General features: G+C 29.9%; 1 protein-coding gene and 1 long non-coding RNA gene across 4 annotated transcripts; one reads left to right on the top strand and one right to left on the bottom strand.

The window, feature by feature from the left end:
• Positions 1-1,116: 1,116 nt before the first annotated feature.
• LOC136997332 (uncharacterized) lies at positions 1,117-7,453 on the bottom strand. Its single transcript, XR_010888123.1, has 2 exons — positions 5,980-7,453; positions 1,117-3,258 (listed from the first exon to the last, which is right to left on the bottom strand). It is a non-coding gene; the product is annotated as an uncharacterized lncRNA (long non-coding RNA).
• Positions 7,454-10,249: 2,796 nt separating this feature from the next.
• Positions 10,250-23,170, top strand: LOC136997329 (cytochrome P450 4C1-like). 3 transcript variants are annotated; one of them, XM_067347992.1, is made up of 12 exons: positions 10,251-10,560; positions 11,789-11,895; positions 12,104-12,191; positions 18,037-18,225; positions 20,966-21,029; positions 21,254-21,380; positions 21,462-21,525; positions 21,793-21,878; positions 21,949-22,017; positions 22,307-22,484; positions 22,675-22,851; positions 22,918-23,170. In XM_067347992.1, the coding sequence occupies exons 1-12, from the start codon at positions 10,395-10,397 to the stop codon at positions 23,085-23,087; spliced, it is 1,485 nt and encodes a 494-aa protein (XP_067204093.1). In that variant the 5' UTR covers positions 10,251-10,394; the 3' UTR covers positions 23,088-23,170. The 3 variants fall into 3 exon arrangements, with proteins under 3 accessions (XP_067204094.1, XP_067204093.1, XP_067204095.1); XM_067347994.1 differs by lacking the exon at positions 10,251-10,560 and adding an exon at positions 10,633-11,162; XM_067347993.1 differs by lacking the exon at positions 21,949-22,017 and having other exon boundaries at positions 10,250-10,560.
• The last annotated feature ends 1,856 nt before the right edge of the window (positions 23,171-25,026 follow it).

Here is a 25,026-nt window from a genome sequence, read left to right as displayed (position 1 = left end):
TAACTGAATTAAAAGAAATTCATTATAAAAAATTAATAAAAGTCGATAACTTTTATTATTTATAATAAATCTTCGACTTTAATCTTTTTCTTTAACAAATGGTAGAAGTTTTGCTCTGCAGTTCCGGTCTGCCTCTTCAAAAACTGTAAGTGAGTGGTCCCTTTAAGTGTAAAACCATCAGACATAACATTTACATAAGTTCTTAAACAATTATTAATTATATTAATACTTATAAAAAGCTCTTAGAATACAAATTAATAACGCAACAATAAAAAAAAACTTGAAGACTGATTAGCAAGGTGTGGTCACTGAGTAGCAATTATTTATTTTTTTCTGTTTATCAATCGAGCGAGTCACTCGCTAATGATAATGGCAGCATCTACAGAAATAACTTAGATCATAAAATATTGAACAAAGTACAATTTGATTACGTAATTTCTTTGCAAATTTTACAGCACATTGCTTTAATTTTTTATTTAATGACACAACACAATTAAGCTGAATTTGAAATTATAAAATAATCGAATTCCATAAATTTGTTATTTGTCTAATGGCTAGTTCATCAATATTTATAAAACATTGGAGATGGTTATAAAGATGGAGCAAAACGTTTGAAGAAGAAAAAGAAGCAAAATTTAACATCTAGCTAGAGTCTTTCAGCTATTGTTTTTATTATTGTAATACTGAATATTTCTGTAGGTCTATAACATAACATTTTGTTTTAGAAATTAATAAATTCAAAATAAATTTTCACGGAAAAACGATAAATCTTTTCGATTAATCAAAGCTAAAAACGTTAACACATATATTGAATTATTAATTAATGTCTATCAAGATAATGTTTAATATACGAGGGCAGTCTGAAAAGTTCGCGGAGCGACATTTGTAAGTCAATAGTAGAGTTTTAAATTTTAATTGGTTGTACAACTTCACTCTTTATATGAACCCATGTGAAGTGCGAAATCTATCTGTCAATTGATTCTTTACTTACAAGCCATTTAAAGTTGATGTGTCAGTGTATTTTTTAACATGGAAAATTTGTAACATCGTACTGTAATAGAATTTTTTGTTAAGAAATGTTTAAAGGCAGGTTTTTCTTTATAGTCCCGGCTTAGCCATTCGCGCCCTGATATTTTTTCTCTCTTCCTTTCTTTCTAATAATTCCTATCAGTACATACTGATCCTCCATATGTGAGAACTATGTACTAAAATTTTCATACACTTTAAGTATCTCGAACCAGAGATCGGTGTACAAAGTTAACTGTCTCACGTAGACTAATAAATTAATTTCTTTAAGAAAAATTAAAATTTCACACTAACATCCCGCGACGGCTCTCAATGCCTTTCTAATATATTATTTCTTTATAGTGTTACCATATATAAACAATATGTAACTGATGAAATATAAGCGTTTTACATAATTTATATTTTAGGAAATTTTACATAATAAAAAATAAAAATAAGACTTAATTATGCATTGTATATTGTTAATTGATATCTCAGTACAATAAGCATTAACATTTTGCATTTAACATTTTTTAAATATTTTTCATGAAGAATGAATTTTTTAAATATCTTTTTCACGAAGATATTAAAACTTTTTTGAAGGGTGCTTCTATCCTTATAACAGTTTTCTAGCCAAAACAAAAAATAGCTTTTTGATTAGGTTTATATGTATTATATTTCTGGAAAGTTTCAGATTTTTTAGAAAATTTGGATCGCCAAATTTTTCTTGTATAGTTCTAAAGCGCTCTGCACTCAAACAGCTTTTCTAAAAAACCGGTACTGCCAGTGATAAAGATGCTTTGGCCATGATAGAACTTCTCAATCGGCGATAGTTTTTTATTGACCGCCGACAAATTCTCTATCAATAAGGATTCCATCAGCGAGAGTTCCATGCGTGATTTTGATTTGCTTTCCGATTTGATAACAGCCATTTCGTGGTTGTCGATTCGATGTATGAACACTTTTATTATCTCTTCTCCAAGCTTCCATCTTAACAAATGAGCTTTGTTATTAAATCGATTCACCTTAGATTTAATTTGCAATGTGTTACGCGACGGCCTCCATTATGTATCGTAATTTACGTATCCATATTTATCGACTTTTTTTACAATATTTTTCCATTGTCGATTAACTTTGTTATATATTACTTTTTGTACTATAGCCAGAGGTTCTTGAAACACAATATCAATTCTCTGTAGTTAATATAAAGTTTATTGTGAAAAGACAATACGGAAGGATTCTTTTCGATTACAGTCTTAACTGAACAGAAGAAGCGCATTTTCATTAGTCACGCAACAGTAGCGCACGCACTCTACAGACACTGGCGCCAAACATAAAACAATTATTCTCTACATCTTCCCTTAATTGTTAAATTATTGTATATGAATCTTACAACTAATTTGTAACATATATAAATCTTACATCTAAATCTAACTTAGTTTACTAATTTACTTTTGTGAGTCTCAAACTTAATTTGTCCTAGCGCTTTAGTAAATATATCTGGAAGCTGCGTATTAGTGGAACAATATTTTATCTCTATTAGTCCATCAGCGACTTTTTCGTTTATAAATCTATATCTGACATCAATATGTTTACTTCTTTTGTTTCCTATACTATTTTTAATTAAACAAATGGTACTTTGATTGTCAATATTCAAAGTTGCTTTAATTGGTTTACCTGTCAATTCCTCAATTAGAAATTTAAGATACAAAATTTCCTTGCAACATTCTGTTGCCGCAATGTACTCCGCTTCGGTACTTGATAACGCTATTATAGACTGCTTCTTAGAGCACCAACTTATAGGACCGCCTGAGTACATAATTACAAAACCGGTCGTACTTTTCCGAGTCTCTTTGTCTCCTGCATAATCAGAGTCTGAATAACCTATTAATTCTTCCTCATCTTTATTGTTATTTACATTGTATCTAATACCTAAATTCTTAGTTGCATTTATATATCTGAATATTCTCTTTACATTTGCTACATCTTGTGTGGATGGTTTTTCTAAGTGTCTGCTCGCATATCCTACAGCGTAAGCTAAGTCGGGTCTTGTTTTACTGGCTAAATATAAGATGCTTCCAACGCTTTCTCGATATGGAAAAACCTTGTTCATTTCCTTTTCTCCGTCATCATTTGTTAATATAGAAGTATTTACGGGTTTTGAATTTTCCATATTAAACGTCTTTATCATGTGTTCTGCATAACTTGATTGTTCTAACTTGAGATATCCTTTACCTTGTTGTATTTCTATACCTAAAAAGGATTTTATATTTTTAAATATAGTTATTTGAAATTTCTTACCTAAATTACTTAGAAGTCTGTTAATGACTAATTTGTTTTGTCCTATGATAAGTCCGTCATCCACATAGATAGCCAATATTAAGGAGTTATCATCAGTCTTGTATATACATGGTTCTGTTCTTGTTGGTTTTAGTCCTTTAGTTTTAAGAAAAGTAGTAAAACGCTGGTTCCATTTTAAAAGAGCTTGTTTGAGCCCGTATAAAGCCTTGTTGAGTTTACATATCTTATTCACTTATCACTTTCTTATCACTTATCACTTTTATATCCGTTCGGAAGTTCCATGAAGATTTCCTCATCTAGATTTCCATATAAGAATGCGGTTTTTATATCAAACTTTATAATATAGTCTTCTCTTTTTGTAGCAATTGCAAGTAGTGTTCTCATAGAGTTGCTATTTACTACCGGACTAAAAGTTTCTTCAAAATCTATACCATAGCGTTGTTCGCATCCCCGCACCACCAACCGCGCCTTATATCTTCCGTCGTCCTTTATCTTAAAAACCCATTTATTACTTAAGATCTTTTTGTTCTTTGCTTCAGTTCTGTCTACAGTCTTCCATGTGTTGTTTTCTTCCAATAACTTTCTCTCTTCTTCTATAGCCTTTTTCCATTTTTCCTTGTCTGATCCTGTTATTGCTTCTTCGTATGTTAAAAATACATAATCTTTAAATTTGCTTGGAGTTTTCTTTATCCGTTTTCTACGACCAAATTCTTCTTCAATTTCGTGTTCTTGTTCTTCTTCTTCTTCATTTTGTGATTCTTCATTTGCATCTTGATACTGACCAGAAAAATCTTCTTCACTTTCATATTTGTTTTCTAGATCATCTCTAATTTCTTCTTGTTCTTCATTCCGATCTTCTTCTATATTTGTATTTATTCTTACTGATTTGTTTTGTGTTATATTTTCTAATTTATTTTCTTTAGCAAATGTTACATCTCTTGAAATTATTATTTTTCTTTGTTCTTGATCATACAGTCTATACCCGTTTGGGGCATAGCCAACAAAGATATATTTTCTGCATCTATCATCCAGTTTCTTCAGTGGTGTTAATGTTCTTGTGTAAGCGTTACAACCAAAAATATGCAATTTTGATAAATCTGGTTTTTGCAACATCCAGTTTTCAAACGGTGTTCCTTGAACTGCGTCGGTGGGACTTCTGTTTGTTAAATATGCAGCTGTGCGAATTGCTTCTCCCCAGAAACTTTTATCTATTCCTGCATCTATGAGTAAGGCTCTAGTTTTTTCAATTAATGTTCTGTTCATACGTTCCGCCTTTCTGTTAAGCTGTGGTGTATAGGGTGTTGTGACGTCCATGATTGTTCCTCTTTGTTTACACCAGGTTTTAAGGTCTTTGTTGACATACTCGCGTCCATTGTCACATCTTAATTTTGAAATGTTCAGGTTCCATTTTGTTTCTACTTTATTTGCGTATTCCTTTACTAGGTCACATACTTCAAATTTTCCTTCAATAAGATAGACCATAACAAAGTTTGTAAAATCGTCTATAAAAGTTAACATATATTTCTTTTTATCTCAAGTGGAAGGGTCTATTGGTCCACATACATCTGTATGAATAATTTCTAGAGGTCTCTTTGCTCTTGTTCTTTTCTCACCGAAAGGTATTCTGGTCTGTTTAGCTTTAACGCAAGTTTCACATACGTTATTTAAAATATCTAAGCTTTTATTTGTTATTTCCATACCTTTTGATATAGTTACTAATTTTTTCATATTTTCTTTTCCAAGATGTCCTAGTTTTTGATGCCATTCAAAAGCCTTTTTATTTTCTTGTGTTAGAAGAGCGCTGCCCTCAGAATCTTGACTTAAGTTTATAGTCCACAAACCATTTTTACTTCGATAGCCAACTAGTTTTACGTTATCTTTCCATATTTCGGCTTTTTCTTTAGTGAAAGTTACCTTTCCTCCATTTTCCGTAATTGCATTGACTGATAATAAGTTTTTGCTTAGATCTGTGACATAGAGAACCTTGTTAAGTACGCATTTGTCTGTTTCAACAATGCCGATTCCTTCAGCTTTCAGAACTTGTGACTTTTTTGCTGTTTTAATTTCTGACTTTACTTTTTGTATATTTTTAAACAAGTTCTTGTCATTTGTCATATGTGATGACGAGCCTGAGTCCAAAATCCATTCATCTGTTTTACAACCAGTGGCTAGAAATGATACTTTATCCTTTGTAGACACTCGATCATCTATTTTATTTTTACGAAAATAGCAATCTTTTTCAGAGTGATTATTTTTCTTGCATATATTGCACCTAATTGTACTTCTTAAACTATCTTCCTTTTTACAGAATTTTGCTATATGTCCTCGACCATTGCACTTGAAACAGCGTGTTTCTTGATTATTTTCTTTATTTGCCTTGCATGCTTTTGCTAGGTGTCCTGAGTTATTGCACTTATAACATTTTTTTTCAGTCGATTTGAACGCTACTCCATCCTGTTTTTTATCAGTTACAGACAGCCTATTTTCTTCAGAAAGTAGTCTTGATGTGAGGTTTGTAAGTGTTTTCTGATCTTGAACGGTGGAGTCCCAAGCACATGCAAAATATTTATAATTATCTGGCAGAGTTGCAAGTATTTTTGACATCAACATAGAATTGTCAATGTCTGCGTTTAGAATTTTTAACCTATATGCTAAATTTTCAAGTTTACTCACATGTGTAGCGATATCAGTTCCTTTCTAATATGTAAAATTGAAAAATTCCTGAAGTAGAATACATTTTTGCTGTTGTGTATCCCTTTCGTACATGGCACAGATTCTTTGAAACATTTCGTGAGACGTTTTGCATACGAGTATGTGAGTCAATGATTGTCTTTCTATCGTTGTGATTATTATTTTCTGGGCACGTGCATCTTTCCGGATCCATTCTATTTTTGCTTGTTCTGTAATATCTTCCGTTAGTGCCGATATTCCTGTTACAATCTCATATAATCCGAGAGACTTGAACAAAATTATAACTTGAAATTTCCAAATCATGTAATTTTCACTGTCCTTCAACTTCTCTATATGTGTTACTTCGTCTTGACTATTCGACGTCATTTTTTTTTTTTTTTACTTTTTACTTTTTACCTTTTTTACTGATTTTACACCTCTGACATTCCTGGGCCCATAACCTGTTATATATTACTTTTTGTACTATAGCCAGAGGTTCTTGAAACACAATATCAATTCTCTGTAGTTAATATAAAGTTTATTGTGAAAAGACAATACGGAAGGATTCTTTTCGATTACAGTCTTAACTGAACAGAAGAAGCGCATTTTCATTAGTCACGCAACAGTAGCGCACGCACTCTACAGACACTGGCGCCAAACATAAAACAATTATTCTCTACAAACTTTAACCAATGGTTCCAATTTATCGACAAAATTATCAAGATGAATGAAGGTTAAGCCCACACGTATTCTATAAATATTTAATTCATGCAGTCGCACGTTGAACGCTGTTAACGAACTGCGAAAAATAGGTAGCAGACTGTTGACATAAGGTCTGTTTTTTATAGCTGTACTGGCTGTACTAGTTCAGAGTTTATCTTTTTCCCTCCACATTGGAAGGAGAAAGATAAACTCTGAACTAGTGCAGCCAGTTCAGCTATAAAAAACAGACCTATAATATCTATGATCATATAACTTTGTTTACATTCTTCAACAGATTAGTACGACATACACAAATTTCACTGTTCGTAATATCAGCTTATAACACTTAAAGTAGAGTATTAAATTTGTGAAACTTTAATTTGTTATATCTCCTAAACCAAAGCCGTTCCCCATTTATTTTTTGCAAGGAATTACTCAGAATACCCCCCCCCTCCCCCGCTACAACATATCAAAAGGGCAACAAAATTGGTGAGGTGTGACCTAAAATGTATATTTACCCGAATTTTTACTATGGCATATTATAAAACATGTTAGGTAGTTAAGTGTTAGATTCAAATTTTATTGTATTATAATTTATTCTACATATAAAGCCCATGATGGTCCACCGAGATAATACAAAAATAGTATAATGTAATTAAAAATTGTATTACAAATTAATATAAAATTTTCTCCGTGTAGAAGCGAGATAGCTATATCGAATACCTAATGCGATAAGTATCTAATGCGCAAATAATTTTTCTGTTCGGTTTACTCTCTTCTACCAACTTACGAGCATTGTCGTAATTATTATCAAATATCATGTATGTATGATGCTTGTCATTTGTTTACATATTCATCTCGCATAATTAATTCTATAATTAGTACAGTAATAACTCTGTTTATGTAAATAACTTGATTTCTCGTTTCATGCAGTATAAGAATGTGATTATGTTATAGACCTACAGAAATATTTAGTATTACAATAATAAAAACAATAGCTTAAAGACTGTAGCTAGATGTTAAATTTTGCTTCTTTTTATTCTTCAAACGTTTTGCTCCATCTTTATAACCATCTCTAATGTTTTATAAATATTGATGAACTAGCCATTAGACAAATAACAAATTTATGGAATTCGATTATTTTACAATTTCAAATTCAGCTTAATTGTGTTGTGTCATTAAATAAAAAATTAAAGCAATGTGCTGTAAAATTTGCAAAGAAATTACGTAATCAAATTGTACTTTGTTCAATATTTTATGATCTAAGTTATTTCTGTAGATGCTGTCATTATCATTAGCGAGCGACTCGCTCGATTGATAAACAGAAAAAAATAAATAATTGCTACTCAGTGACCACACCTTGCTAATCAGTCTTCAAGTTCTTTTTTTATTGTTGCGTCATTAATTTGTATTCTAAGAGCTTGGGATTTCTTTTAAATCAAACGTAGAAAAATTGAAATAAAAAAAACTCATGTAAAGCTAATCTACTAACTGTTAGATAACCAAAAAAAATTCTTATCGTCCTTCGATAGTTTCATATTTTCATACTTCTTGGAATTGTTTAAGAACTTATGTAAATGTTATGTCTGATGGTTTTACACTTAAAGGGACCACTCACTTACAGTTTTTGAAGAGGCACACCAGAACTGCAGAGCAAACTTCTACCATTTGTTAAAGAAAAAGATTAAAGTCGAAGATTTATTATAAATGATAAAAGTTGTCGATTTTTATTAATCTTTTATAATGAATTTCTTTTAATTCAGTTAATTATGGATTTACCATTATTCATTTTATGCAGCTATTTGAAAAAACTTAAAGTCGAGCAGCCTAATTTCCGAGATCAAGTAATCGCTATAACGGGCGATTGTAACCATCCAAATCTCGGAATATCTTCGGAAGATCGGGCTACTCTCATTCGAGAAGTTTCGATTGTCTTTTATATCGCGGCAATAGTAAAATTTAATGAAAAATTGAAATTAGCCGTAACAATTAATGTCAGCGGTACGAAAGACGTTTTAAATCTTTGCAAGGAAATCCCGAATTTAAAGGTATTTAAATATATTTAAGAAACAAAAAACGATTAGAATTACCTAAGAAGCATCTTACAATTATTTCATGATTTGTTATTTATTTATTTATTTATTATTATATTATTTATTATTTACGATGTACTATTTATTTATTATTTATTCAATTGAATGACTTTTCTCGGAAATTTAAAAGTTAAAATTTTATAGTAAAACAACGCGACTGATTGATGTTTTACTTGTTCAATTTCTTCAGTCATTTGTGTATGTATCAACCGCGTTTGCAAACTGTCCGCAAAACGTGATAGAAGAAAAATTTTACGACGCGCCAATGGATTACGACAAACTACTCGCTTTGATGGAATGGTAGAAGGTAGAATAACTGGAAAACTAACTTCGGACAAATTTTGTAAAAGAAAAAATTGTCTCAAAATTCGCTCAAGAATATGGCATTGCAAGGACATCAAGTTATTTTGAATCACCCTGTATATAGATAGCGTTCAGAATGCATAGCAAAAAATAGATCAAGTTTCAACTTCTAATGTATTCGCTCAAGGAATTCGCTCAAGAATATGGCATTGCAAGGACTTTAGGTTATTTTGAATCACCCTGTATACATCAGTTATATATACATCTATATATGTATACATTTAGTACATTTGAATATTCAGTGAACATTTATATGTAAACGATATGCTCTGCTGATTTTAACATATTCTGAACAGGTTTATAAAATATTTTTTATAAACAAGGATATTCTATAGACATATGTAAATGATTTCTTTGAGAATATTCTCATAAAAATATATTTGATGCAACATAGAATATTCATACAATATTGTGTGTTATCTGGGGAGGCTGTCATCATAATTGTTGGTCAAATTGAATAAAACTGTGAATTTTGTTAACAATGAGTCCAAACAATAAGGAATGTTAAACAAAATTGTTAAAATTTGAAACTCTTATATAAAAGTCTCGAAAAAAACATTTATGCAACAAGTAGCTCAATGTAAAAAAACTGATTCTTAGTAACGATTGCAATATCTTAATACATTAGAAGTTTTTCAACTATTTTTAGTCAATTTTGCATAAATTGTGAATGTTAACCATAAATGTCAAACTTTGTGGAATATAGAGAGAGTTAAAAATTAAAATGCAGTACGTCACAAAATAAGCTAAACAACACGTACCTCAATACAACGTCCGCCATTTATAACATAAATATAAAATTGTAATAAAAAAAATGCATAGAATAGATTAGTTTTAAGTATCAGCTAAAAATATTTGCGCAAAAAATTGTTATTTAATAATGTTAGTACCGATGTAGATATTATCATAATATCATAATTAATATATTATAATTAATAACCGTTGTAAGTCTTTTCATAAACTATCCAGGCAGAAATCAATTATCTCGCTCCACTCTGCAGTCTGTAGAATATCCTTTCTATATACCATGATCTTGATCTCCTTCTCTTCTACCTTTGCATAAATTCATTCCCTTTCTCTTGTTCTCGTTTCTTACTATAAATGCGTCTACTACCATTCTACTCGTCAGAGTGCATATTGAAAGCGAAAATTAAAAGAAATAACATCAGTGTTCGCAGTTCGAGCAGTAACATCAGTGCCAACTCATATATTTCTATTGTTTGTGAATAACGTGGTTAATGTTGTAAAATTAATACAGCAATGTTTGTAACTGTTACATTAATAACTTTAATTTGCCTTGGAGTAAACTACATTTTGTCGAATTTCTGGCATCGACCTTTTATTAAAAAAATAAACACTCTGCCAGGTCCAACAGGATATCCACTCGTTGGAAGTACTTTCTATTTTTTAGGAATAATTACTAACGGTAATAACAAATTATAATATACTTAATGTATACAAAAGTAAAAGTAAAAGAGTTAACATTAAATTAAATGTTACAGAACATTATCTTACTTAAATATACTGTAGTATAAAATAATATATATTTCGACTATTAAGAATACAGGCGGATATAGGATCGGAATTACAGAGTTCTCTCCATCGGTAATCCGCGCGCTTTTAGCTCTTCTCTTAATTTCGCTACTGTAGGCACGTTAGGGTCAAACATGTTCTCGCGAAACGTATGTCGTCACCTTTCGTCGTCCTCGATATCGTCGTCGTCGTCGTCGCAACCGTCGTTTGCCACACAACCGTCTCAAAATTCGCAACGTCACTCTCTCAAATACTCGCTCACACGATACACGTCTTCTAAACCCGTTTTATCCGATCCCACCGGACGAGCCCCCAAATGTAGTATAAAATAATATATATTTCGACCATTAAGAATACAGGCGGATATAGGATCAGAATTACAGAGTTCTCTCTAACATTCTCGCGTCGTGATGTATCGTTTCATCGCTCGAGGACGACTGACTGTCCTCGCGAAACCGTCGGAATTCGAAGCCAAACAGCACGAGACGAACGCATGTACGAAATACACAAATATTATCGCTGTAACGCTACCTTTGAATATTCGGAGCTGTCGAGCTGTGTCTTACAATCGTGTCGCTGTATTCAACGTTATTTATTCCACAATACCTGCATTACAATTTTGTTATTAATTGTCTTAATTACGTGCGTAAATGATTAATTACAATTACTAAAAGAGAATAAATTTTCTAAAAATCAGCAATAAAAATTTGAAAATTGCTTACACTATGCTAATCACAAAACATATCTACATACGTCATTTACGTACTGCACAATACAATTATTATTATATATTATTATATATGTTCAGTAAATTTTTACCGCAACATTGTGATATAAGATTTGCTATTTTTTAATATATGTCCATGAACAAGAAATAGTTTTTTTCTACCACACGATAAATTAAGTTACAGAATCTTATGCGATGAATATGTCTATGCATTGAGCTTACACTTACAATGAATCGTACGTTAAATCGTACACTATTTTATTGTTCAGTACTTTATAATACAAAAATCTTAAAAATTAATTTTTTCTAAATGGAATTTATTAATATTAATATGGCATCAATTAATTTTCAAATAAAAAAAAATTTTTTTGCGTAATAAAAAAGTTTTTTTTAGAAATTATGCAAATTGTGAATACACTAGTGAACGATTTTTCATCTCCATTTCGAATCTGGTTTGGCAATACTGCATATATCGGTGTATACGACGGAGAACACATAAAGGTAAAAAAATAACGTTTGATTTCTACATGTATTATAAGGAATAAATATTTTCTATAAATATTTTCCATGTGTAACATTTATACTTTACCTTAAATAATAGAAATAATTATTTAAAGTATATGTAAATAATGAAAATAGCACAAATAAATACACATATTTAATATGATATAAAAACGTTAATAAATTAGATTTTAATATTGTGTTTTAGGCTGTTTTGCAAAGTCGATGCTTCAAGAAAAGTTCACTTTATAAAGTTTTTAAACCAGCATTGGGCACAGGACTTATAACATCTCATGGTAAGATATTTCAATAGCACAAAAATTCGGGAGGGTCTCAACTGCCTACATTCCCATTTGCCAATAGCTTCGTTTGCCCACAACATTTTGCCGACAGCTTCAATTGCCGACATTCTCGATTGCCTACAGAGCGATTGCCTACAAGCATTATTGCGCACATTTAAAAATTAAAAATACAAACGTACGTTTGCACACAGGACATTATTGCACACATACACATTGCACACATGACATTATTGCGCACATAAACATTGCACACATGACGTTATTGCGCACATACACATTGCACACATAATATTATTGCGCACATACACATTGCACACATAATATTATTGCACATATTCTTTCCATGCAAAACGAGGTTCAACATGGGTTTACAACTTTGTTTGTGAACCTTGTTATGTTTACCTTGTTAGGTATAACCTGAGTAGGATTTGTTATTTGTTTTACGCGAGGGAGAGGCTTCGCTCCTACGGGGCGAAATCCTCCGCCGCCTACGCGTGAAATTTCAAACAAAGCGAGATTCAACATGGGTTTACGAGTTTCTACACAAAGCGCAATAATGTCATGTGCGCAATGTGTATGTGTGCAATAATGTCTTGTGTGCAAACGTACATTTGTATTTCTAATTTTTAAATGTGCGCAATAATATTATGTGTGCAATGTGTATGTGCGCAATAATGTCTTGTGTGCAAACGTACGTTTGTATTTTTAATTTTTAAATGTGCGCAATAATGCTTGTAGGCAATCGCTCTGTAGGCAATCGGGAATGTCGGCAACTGAAGCTGTCGGCAAAATGTTGTGGACAAACGAAGCTGTTGGCAAATGGGAATGTAGGCAGTTGAGACTCTCCCAAAATAACAAAATATTTATTAAAAATTACAAAAAAAACTTGGCGCTGCCAACGGGCTTTGCCCCTCCTCTTTGACCCCCCCCCCCCTCCCAGTCCAGTCCTTTGCGCCATGCTCCCTTTCCCCCCCCATCGAGGCGCCACACCACCTCTCTTTATACTTCAAAGTATTATGAAACATAGAAAATGAGTAATAATAATGTAATAATTAGCATAATTAATTGACATCATGTAATTAATTGACATTATGTAAATTAACATGTTGTTCAGTATGGCAGTGCCAAGTTTTTTTGTATTTTTTAATAAAAATTTTGTTATTTTAATTAAATTTTTTTTAATCAAATTTTGATCAGTTTTATTTATACATTTTATGTATTTTTTTTATATGTTTATTTTGAATTTGCACCTTGGATAATGTATTAGTTACTTTTTATGTTGGTAATATATTAAAAATTTAGATAATTATTAAAATAAAAACATATTAAAGTGTCTTTTTGGAACTTGGCCAGACCTTATCATTTATGAATTTTTATGCTATATCACTTACTTTTTATATTAGTTATTTTCTAATATTACCAATAAAACATCTGTTTCACAAAACATAAGTGTGATATAAAACAAAATACTTGTGTTAGAATGTGAAATAAATTAGTTAATATGTAATTAAGTTAATATAAATGTACAGAATTAATTATGTGACAAAATTTAAATTATTTTTCAATTATTTTTCTACATTTCAAATTTAATATTTATATTAACTTAATTACATATTAACTAAATTATTTTACATTATAAGTTTTGCGACTGGATCGACGTCGACGTCGATGAAAGGTTCTTCGTTCATTAATACCAATAAAATTTTATTACATTGTATTTTATTTGTTACTCAAATATTAACAAGATTAAAGGATATAATTTTCTTTTTCATACTTTTCAGAAGTTTTTTTTCATACTTCTTGAGTTATTTCTTATCTTAATCTGACATATATCGATATAAAATCTAAAATATCTCTGAAAATATTAAGTTATCAATAATCTTACCGTAATACTTGTATGAATAAAATACTGAAAATCAAGTGGTATAAAAAAAACGTATAATAGATAAAAAGAAGTACATTGTAAATTACATACGTTTTCTTCAAAATAATTATGCATTTTTTTACACGAATTGATTTGTTTCATTATTCTGTACATAAAAATATTACGGTAAGATTATCGATAACTAAATATTTTAAGAGATTTTAGATTTTATATCAAAATACGTCATGTCTCTCTCTCTCTCTCTCTCTCTCTCTCTCTCTCTCTCTCTCTCTCTCTCTCTCTCTCTCTCTCTCTCTCTCTCTCTCTCTCTCTCTCTCTCTCTCTCTCTCTCTCTCTCTCTCTCTCTCTCTCTCTCTCTCTCTCTCTCTCTCTCTCTCTCTCTCTCTCTCTCTCTCTCTCTCTCTCTCTCTCTCTCTCTCTCTCTCTCTCTCTCTCTCTCTCTCTCTCTCTCTCTCTCTCTCTCTCTCTCTCTCTCTCTCTCTCTCTCTCTCTCTCTCTCTCTCTCTCTCTCTCTCTCTCTCTCTCTCTCTCTCTCTCTCTCTCTCTCTCTCTCTCTCTCTCTCTCTCTCTCTCTCTCTCTCTCTCTCTCTCTCTCTCTCTCTCTCTCTCTCTCTCTCTCTCTCTCTCTCTCTCTCTCTCTCTCTCTCTCTCTCTCTCTCTCTCTCTCTCCTTCTCTCTCTCTCTCCCTCTCTCCTTCTCTTTCTCTCTCCCTCTCCCTCTCTCTCTCTCTCTCTCTCTCTCTTTCTCTCTCTTTCTCTCTCACTCACTCACTCACTCACTCACTCTCTCTCTCTCTCTCTTTCTCTCTCTCTCTCTCACTCACTCACTCACTCACTCTCTCTCTGTCTCTCTCTCTCTCTCTCTCTTTCATGTTTGCGAAATTTCCGTAGTGCAACTTGGGGAAGTCGAATTCGTTTATCTTTGGCACCTGATGCGAGAAATTCACGTAGCGCAACACGGGGTAGTCGAATTCGTCGACTCTTGGCACCTGGTGCGAGAAATTCTCGTAAATTATAAATAATACTCTGGGCCTCGCAAATTTTCTATCCGCCCCTGGCAAACAGAGAAGAAGAAGGAAACGACGTTTCTTATTAAAATATGAAAAACATCACTTTTTGACCGCTTGTATCTCCGGAACGGCTGGACCAATTTTAATTTTCGTCGACTCAAATTACTCGTGACAATGTCACCTTTCAGGATATGCTATCTGTTTTTCAATATTTCTTATATTTTAGTTGCTACAAACCTCCAAAAAATCGACTTTGTGCGCGCAGGATAAGAAACTTATGCCCGATTCCACCAACGAAGATTAACTTTAATCTCGGTTCAACTTACTCTTCACCTTTTTCTAATTCTTAGAACTAGAAAAAGATGAAGAGTAAGTTGAACCGAGATTAAAGTTAATCTACATTGGTGGAAATGGGCATTAGTAGTGTCATTTTTTTAACTTGGCCGGAGACACTACCGCGTGATAAGAATAAAGCTTAATTAATTGTTATTACTCACTCTAAATAATATAAAATTTAGTTCAAATAATAAAGTAGTCACAGCCACTTTCTCATATACTATTTATTAGCATTATGTTTAAACGCAATAGTTACACAATAAACGAATATTATTTATGCATAAATTATATTCGTTTATATATACATGGGGCATTCTTTCTCAACTTTACACCCATGCTGCCCATTTTCTATTTGATCTTAAAATTTTTGTAAAAATCTTAAAATTTACAGAAAAATGTAAGCTTTCCAATGGCGCGTGGAAAAATTATCAAATTCAATTGGATCATACTTAAAATTTCAGAAAACCGAAAAAAAAATAATAAAAACGGTAATTATTCAAGTGTAGCGATTATTCATTCGACGTTTTTCTCTTCCAATTAACACTTTCGAGTACTCTGTTTATCTGTGCACTGTCGCATAAATTTAAACTAAAATGGCGGATCCAATATGGCCGCCAAAAATTTAAAATTTTAAGAAATTAACGGATTTTTGTAAAACTTAATACCAAAGAGTTTTTCTGTATGCTGAATACAAATCTCAAATCGGATTTTGAAAATTTAAAATGGCGGATCTAATACAATCACCAAAAATATTGAAAAATTTAAGAAGTTAACGGATTCTTATAAAACTTGGTATCAGGAGTATATTTAGGACGCAGATTTTAAAATTTCATCATTAAATTCGTATTTATCGACCTATTTGGTCTAAAGATGATCGAAAAACTATTAAAATTTATAACAAAATTCAAGTCCTCCATGGGCGCGTGGCAAAATTATCAAATTCAATTGGATCATTATTTTTTTTCTGAGCCTAGTCAAAAAAGTTTCATAAAATAAGATCGTGAAATCCAATTTGTACACATTCGAGAGAGTTTCTCTACCGCGATATTATCGCCATTCATTACAACATTTTAACGTTAAAAAACATTTCATTGTGATTCCGTAAATTTCTAAACGCTTTAATATTTGGATTTGTATATCCGACTCCCATGGTTCTGGGCTTTTTTGTGCTTTGAGCGTTTCTCTGAGGTTTTCTTCGAACAGTTCTTTTCAGAGCTACTTTTAACCGTTCTTTTAGGACTGCTCTTAGAACAATACTACAGAAAATTCTGTTATCTGTACTATTTTTGATCGTGAATCTTAGAATTTGATTTGAAATATGTCCAGTATACACGGTGATAGATGTTGCAATCCCTACAATGTGGAAGGTCACAGAGGGAAAGATCTTCGACGCATTTCGAGTGTTATCAAACGATTATTCCCAAAATTTCCAGATAATGCTAAAATTTGCAGCATGTAGGAAAATGAAATATCCTCGCATGAATGAAGATACGCACGTCTCATCGAGTCTTGATAAAACGTTTAATAATTGTACTCATGATACTGAACAGTATATTTCTGTATCTTCCGGTGCATCTTCATTAAACGATTTGATGTAGCTCCACCAGTTCCAGAGGTTCTGAGAAATCACTGTTTCGTCCCAATCAACAAAGAAATGGTGATTAAGAGATATTCCAATGCTGGTAGTAGTTCGACTTTTTCATATCAAGATTTCAAAAAGTAGGGGGTAAGAGCTCAGGCGACATCAGAATCAGAGGTATCTCTAGTATCAAGTTTCATAAAAATCTGTCAATTTCCTAAATTTTCAATATTTTTGGTCTTTATATTAGATCTGACATTTTCAGTTTTTGAAATCCGACCTAAGATTTGTATTTAGCTGGCCGTAAAACTCTCTGTTCAAATGTTATAAAACTCCCTTACTTTAAAAAATTTTTCAAGTTCTTAGTTGCCATATTAGATCCGCCATTTTCAATTTTCGAAATGCGACTTTAGATTCGTTATTAGCAACCCGAAAAAGTCCCTGATACCAAGTATTATAAAAATTCGTTAAATTCTAAAAATTTTCAAAATGTTTTGGTGGCCATATTGGATCCGCCATTTTGTATTTTTAAAAGATAACTTTAGACTCGTATACAGTAACCCGAAAAACCCCTTGATACCAAGTTTTATAAAAATTAGTTAATTTCTTAAATTTTTTAAATTTTTGGTGGCCATATTGGATCCGCCATTTTAGTTTAGACTTATGTGACAGTGCACAGATAAACAGAGTACTCGAAAGTGTTAATTGGAAGAGAAAAACGTCGAATGAATAATCGCTACACTTGAATAATTATCGTTTTTATTTTTTTTTTTCGGTTTTCTAAAATTTTAAGTATGATTCAATTGAATTTGATAATTTTGTCACGCGCCATTGGAAAGCTTACATTTTTCTGTAAATTTTAAGATTTTTTCAAAAATTTTTAGATCAAATAGAAAATGGACAGCATGGGTGTAAAGTTGAGGGAGAATGCCCCTATTATATTTATCCCGTAATCTCAGAGAAGCAATTAATATTGTATAACGGATTAATAAGTTTTTTCTAATTATACTTTTGTATTTATTTATTTCAGTATCTTTATGGAGCTCAAATCGAAAAATGGTGGAGAGAATTTTTTCTCTAAACAACTTACGAATCTACTGTAATATATTTGTAGATCAATCATTAGTACTTACGGGCGAATTAGAAAAAGTTGAACAAAATGGAAATGAAATTATACTTCTTGACTTTCTATATAGATGTAATTTGAACATTGCGTGTGGTAAGAATAAGTAACTCTATTATCTTGTAAAATGTCTACTTTTGTATATTATAAAACAATTTTAAAATAAGAATTGTTTGCTAAAAATACAATTTTTCTGTATTTTTGTAAACATTTCTAAAATTTTTGAAAAACAAATTAAAATAAAATTGTGAAATTTTTCGTAATTTACAATTACGTAACTACAGACTTCAAACGTATATTATTAATAGAGTGTTGATTTTAAATTGTCTTATTTGTATACATTACAAAGCATTATAAAAAGTTATATACTTCTAAACTAAATAATATTAAAAATATATAAAATATTAAAATATAATATTAAAATAAGGATTTAAAGTATATAATTTATAACCTTTTTTTTAACAATGAATATGAGATATATATGTATATATTGATATCATCTCAGGTAGCACGTGCTTGTTTCATATACGTTTCCTATATGTGCCGGTTATTATGAAAGTGGCCTAAGTCATATATTTCTCGTTTCGAGATATTCAAACTTTTGCGTTTGACCATATTAAAAATATTTTTCCATCATGGTGCAAAATTTATCAAAAATTATAATGTTCTCCTGATGTTAAATTTATCTAAGATCATTAAATTTTATGAATAACTTGCACGAAACTGTGTGTTTTTAACCGTTGAATGACTTATATTACTTTCAAAACTAATAGTAGTCCTAATTGATGATTTACGATAACAAAAAATTAATTAATTTAATTTAAAAAATAACTTGAAAAGAAACAAATTTATTTACTTTTAGAATTGTATTAACTATTTTAATTGTATTAATTATTTTTTTTAATTATTATTTTATCCGTTTCCATTTTTTGCAAACATTATTTCGTGGTACTAAGTCTATGAAACACAACGACCAATATAACCTCAATTAATAATTTAATGTTTCGCAAAATTATTACGGCAATTTAATTATATTAAGCATTATTTACATTATTGATAATACATTTATAAATAAATATGAAATATTTTTGTAAAGTTAAATTTACCTGAGCCGCTGTCTGACGACATAATAGAAAAATATGTTGAAAATTATGATAATATTACTTTTTCTATCGCAATGTTAGCAAAAAAATGACTTATGCCACTATCAAAATAAGCATGCAACTACACCTGTTAATAATGAAAATGACAACTTTATTTTAATGCTTATTTCATGGTAACTTTGAAAAAATTTTTCAATAATAATAAAATATAGTTGATATAATATAATACTAAATGAAAATCTAATTTTTTTTTGGTTTTGTGACTTAGACCACTTTCATAATAACCGGTACATATGTATCTAATGTTTTTTAACCGTCAAGCAACGATAACAAACGTTTTTGTAACCATTATTTAAAAAAACGTTTTTTCCACATTTTTTTGACCGTCCTACTCTTATAACTTTTTACGATAAATATTGCAAGGAATCGATTTATATAAAAAAATTAGGATAGTTTTATTTAACAAAATAAAGATGACCTTCAAATCTTCGAAGCACCTCCACCAAGGTCAAACTAATATTCTTATCTTTTTTCTTCCTCCAAACCTTACAACTTTTATTTGAAAGATTTTTTTTTATAACGCATTGTTTTTAAGATATTACAATTGTCTAAGTTAAAATGGGACACCCTGTATATATATAGAGGACCTATTCAGACCTATACATACATATATATATATAAAGAAAACGTTTTTTAATCGTTTCTTTTAACGTTTTTCGGATTGACATTTTAAACAACGAGAAACGTTTTTAAGAACCGTTATAAAACGTTTCGAAGAAATATTTGTGAAACATTTCTGAAACGAATATGTGCTACCTGGGTATATATTCCAATTGCTTATATCCATAAATTTACAGCAAACTTTAAAACTATCATTTTACACTTTTGTCTGTGTTGAATTATCTTTTTTTGAAACATTTTAATAGTAGAATTAATAATATACTCTATAAAATATCTGTTTGCGTTTTACATGGTAAATCGACATGAAAAATTAATAAAGCAGTACGAGTGAAATGAAAGTAAAATAAGCCTAAATTATACATTTTACTTTCATAAATTTAATAATTTAATTTTTTTCAATTGCGTCACAATAAAATTCCATAATTTCGCATAATTTTACATAATTTTATATTCGTCCATGAATACATTGGATGCGTTTAGAAAATATACACAAAATGAACATGTGCTACCTGAGACACATGAGAGTTGTCAACTCCAGAAGACTAGATCATTTTATATGTCCGCGTAACAAAATACAGATAGATAAAATCAATTAAAAATGTTAATCATGATAATTAATCACGGTAATTAATCATGGTAATTAGTTGACGAATATTTTAAATGTCAACATTACGATGAATATAACTGACGGAGTTCAAGCGACAAATATATTATTTTATTCCAATGATATTACGAAAACGATATAGGTAATATTACTGGAAAATGTAAAAAACAGATCTATCTCGAATCATAAGCGTGCAAATACAAAATGTGCCCACAAAAGTAAAATAATTTATTGTAATTATTTTTAAAGTTAATTTTTATATTTCTTATAAAACCAAATACGTAAAAATTGATTTAATTTTTTAATAAAATATGGAATAAAATTTTTAAAAAATTTATAGTTTAATTCAAATCTGGATAATTGGCAACTCTCTACCCAAATACAGTTTATGTACTTATGGTAGATATTATAATAAATATCAATTATTTTCTTATGTAATGCTATAAAGAAACTATGATGGACATCAAATTGGAACCACAATTCATAAACCGAATGCTTGAAGTAATGATAAGGTATAAATTTTCATTTAATTTAAATTCTTATATATAACATAAAATTTTTATTGTAGAAATAAATCTATTTAAAGCAGATATATATAAATATATATATTTAAAAAAAGAATTTTAATTATTTTAATTATAGTAATAAAAAAAACTAAATTTCTAATAAAATTTATAAAATTTTATGACGGTTAAATAAACTTTTATCCATGATTTACGGAAAAAATATGTTTCAGCGTAAAGAAAATTTGGTATTATAGATTAAATAACATATTTTTGCATCCAAATGTTATATTCAACCTTTCTACTACAAAATGGAAACAGCAAAAACAATTAAATTCTGTCACTTTGCTTTTAGATGAGGTATAGATATATTGAAATTTTATTTATTAATATTTTCTTGAATTCTTTTATTTATATTATAAATGATTTCTAATCACTCAGATAAAGCAGAAGAAACATATATTGGATAAATCTGAGGCAACCAAATCCAACAGTAACACATTTCGTAAGTTTGTCAACTTTTTTACTTAAATGTTTATATTTGTTCAACATTATATCATTTTTAAAATAATGGTAAAAAAGTTTTTTTTTTACAATATTGCTGAAATAATACTAAAATATATGTCTTTTTTTATTGATATGACGCTATTTTTGATGATTTCTTTCTTTTCTTTCATTGCTTTTGCAAATATTTCAAAATTATATGTGTAGGAAATTCATATTTGTAAGAAAGTAATCAATCAATTTATATATTTTTATTCAAATAACACAGTTTTCGATGTTCTATTGGAAGCATTGCATAAAGAAAGAATAACTTTACAAGAATGTGATGATCATATGTTTACAATGTTATTCACAGTACGTATATATATTTCCAAATTCAAACTATATTTAGACGTATGATAAAACAGGTTTTCATTTTACGTAGGCCACTGACACAGCTGCCGTTACAATAAATTTTGTGATTTTTATGCTCGCAAATTTCCCAGAAGTACAGGTACACAGACATTAAATTTATTGAAATACAGTATAATTTATTAACTTCTTTAACACATATATAAAACTTACAAATAAATAATGTAATTTTAAATTAGTAACTATATATAATATATTATTTATGTTAATGTTTTAAATAGAATTATGTAAACATTTTCATCTACTATTACTTACGCTTTAGTGATTGCTAGGAATATTAATGCCATAAACAATGCACAAAATTTTAATCACAAGTATAGAGCAATATACTAAAAAAATACACATAATCGCTTCAATTTATTTCATACTAGGAAAAAGCATACAAAGAATTATCAGAAATTTACGGCACTGAATCTCCAAAATCTGTACCAATTGAATATGATGATTTGCAAAAAATGGAATATTTGAACCGTGTTATTAAAGAAACAATGAGACTCTTTCCTGCTGCTCCTTTTATTGGACGAATTTTAACAGAAGATTTAAAGATAGGTATATATTAACGATAATTGTGTATTACAATAATTTATTTAAAAATTGTGTTTTTTCGTGCTACAATTAAAAGACAGAGATACATACAAAAGTAATTTTTTAATAATAAGACGTATGTTTACTTAAACTATTTGTTACTATTACATTTTTATTATAATATTATTTTTATATAAACATATGTATATTTTAGGAGAAACTATTTTACCTAAAGGAGCTGATGTAATTATGTCTATATTACATATGCACCGAAATGAGAAACATTGGTCGAATCCCTTGATGTTCGATCCAGATAGATTTCTCCCGGAAAAAAAAGCGCATTGTTCGAAATATTTCATGCCGTTTAGTACCGGACTCAGAAATTGTATTGGTAAGTATGAATGAATAACAAAATATCATGATAAAGTTGTTTTGTATATAATTAACAAAATTGCAGGTCAGAAATATGCGACGATTTCTGTAAAAGTCATTCTAGCAACAATGATACGAACGTTTGAATTTAAAATAGATAAAAATATCAAAATAGATGAAATAAAACTTAATACAGACATATCAATGTGTACTGTAGATCCTCTGAAAGTTAAAATTAAAAAAAGGGAATATTAAATTTGACAAATGTAACAATTCATGTTAAAAGAAAATGTCAATGAAAAATATAAGAAATAAAGGGTGAAGAATATATAAGTGAATTATTATACAGACAGTACCTATTTTTTTCAGTATATTTCATCAAGCAAATGCGAGCAATATGTACCCAGAAAACATTATGCGCATTAATATCTAGCAACTCACGTACATACAAAAATGGCTCATACTGCGCACACAAAACCTTATCCCAGTACGTCGTCATAGCGGTAGCAAAATGTTAGCACACTTGCAAAACGCTTGCACTTGCGGGCAATACACGACTTATATGGTACACGACTAAACATACACTACGAGCAAAATTCAGGCAAACTGCTACACAGATTATTTGCATAAGACGCGCAAACTTTGCGCGCAAGAATTGTTATTTGGGTAAAGCCATGTGCCAACAGATTCCATTTCCATTTTATTACAAATATCGATACAATATGTTCTCATTAAGCTTATTGTTAGTTTGTTTGGCAGCATGGTAATACAGTTAGCTTGAAAATAAAGATTGCAAGAACATAGCATAAATAGTCATTACATCATATAGACAGAAACGTTGATATTGTAGAAGAATTTGGAATATTAATTTTATAAAATAGTCAAACTCGGCTCAAAAAAATTAAAAAATTAGATAAAAGAGGGATCAAGAGCCAACGCAGGATTTTGGTGGTTTATTTATAATCTTCTTTATTCTGAAATCATCGTAAACGTTTCGGCCGACTTTTTGACCATCTTCAGTACATATAAATTAATCTTATGAGATGTCGGAATGAAACATTACAACGCCGATAACAAAGTTCAATCATAGTCCAAGGTTTATTAAAAATTCAATTAGAAGTTTAAATGGTTGTCAGGGAGGGCCCCAACTGCCTACAAATCGATAGCCTACAGTGTTGATAGCCAATGTACATTTATCTACAATTTTTTCATACACAAAAATTTTTGCCTAAGTTTGATAGCCTACAAGCTCTATTGCGCACAAATATTAAATTGAGAAACGAATGTACGTTAGCACATGACATTATTGCGCACACATATATATATATATATATATATATATATATATATATATAGTAATAAATATTTTTTATGTATATGTTTATAGAAAATATTTATTCTTTATAATACATGTTTGTAGAAATCAAACGTTATTTTTTTACCTTTATGTGTTCTCCGTATACACCGATATATGCATTTGCCAAACCAGATTCGAAATGGAGATGAAAAATTGTTCACTAGTGTATTCACAATTTGCATAATTTCTAAAAAAAACTTTTTTATTACGCAAAAAAATTTTTTTTTATTTAAAAATTAATTGATGCCATATTAATATTAATAAATTCCATTTAGAAAAAATTAATTTTTAAGATTTTTGTATTATAAAGTACTGAACAATAAAATAGTGTACGATTTAACGTACGATTCATTGTAAGTGTAAGCTCAATGCATAGACATATTCATCGCATAAGATTCTGTAACTTAATTTATCGTGTGGTAGAAAAAAACTATTTCTTGTTCATGGACATATATTAAAAAATAGCAAATCTTATATCACAATGTTGCGGTAAAAATTTACTAAACATATATAATAGTATATAATAATAATTGTATTGTGCAGTACGTAAATGACGCATGTAGATATGTTTTGTGATTAGCATAGTGTAAGCAATTTTCAAATTTTTATTGCTGATTTTTAGAAAATTTATTCTCTTTTAGTAATTGTAATTAATCATTTACGCACGTAATTAAGACAATTAATAACAAAATATAACGCAAAAACGACATCGGCAACGATACGCAAAACGATACTTACAAGAAAAGAGACCCAAGTGTCCTCCTCCGATTTTAACGAGCTTTAAATATGTGGTAAAGTAGCTCAAAATAAGAGACACGTATTTTTTTTTATGTGCTT

This window comes from Linepithema humile, chromosome 1 (assembly GCF_040581485.1).
Source record: "Linepithema humile isolate Giens D197 chromosome 1, Lhum_UNIL_v1.0, whole genome shotgun sequence".
In the NCBI taxonomy this organism is placed as follows: domain Eukaryota; kingdom Metazoa; phylum Arthropoda; class Insecta; order Hymenoptera; family Formicidae; genus Linepithema; species Linepithema humile.
The sequence above is the reverse complement of the archived record's forward strand: the minus strand, read 5'-3'. Positions and strand labels throughout refer to the sequence as shown.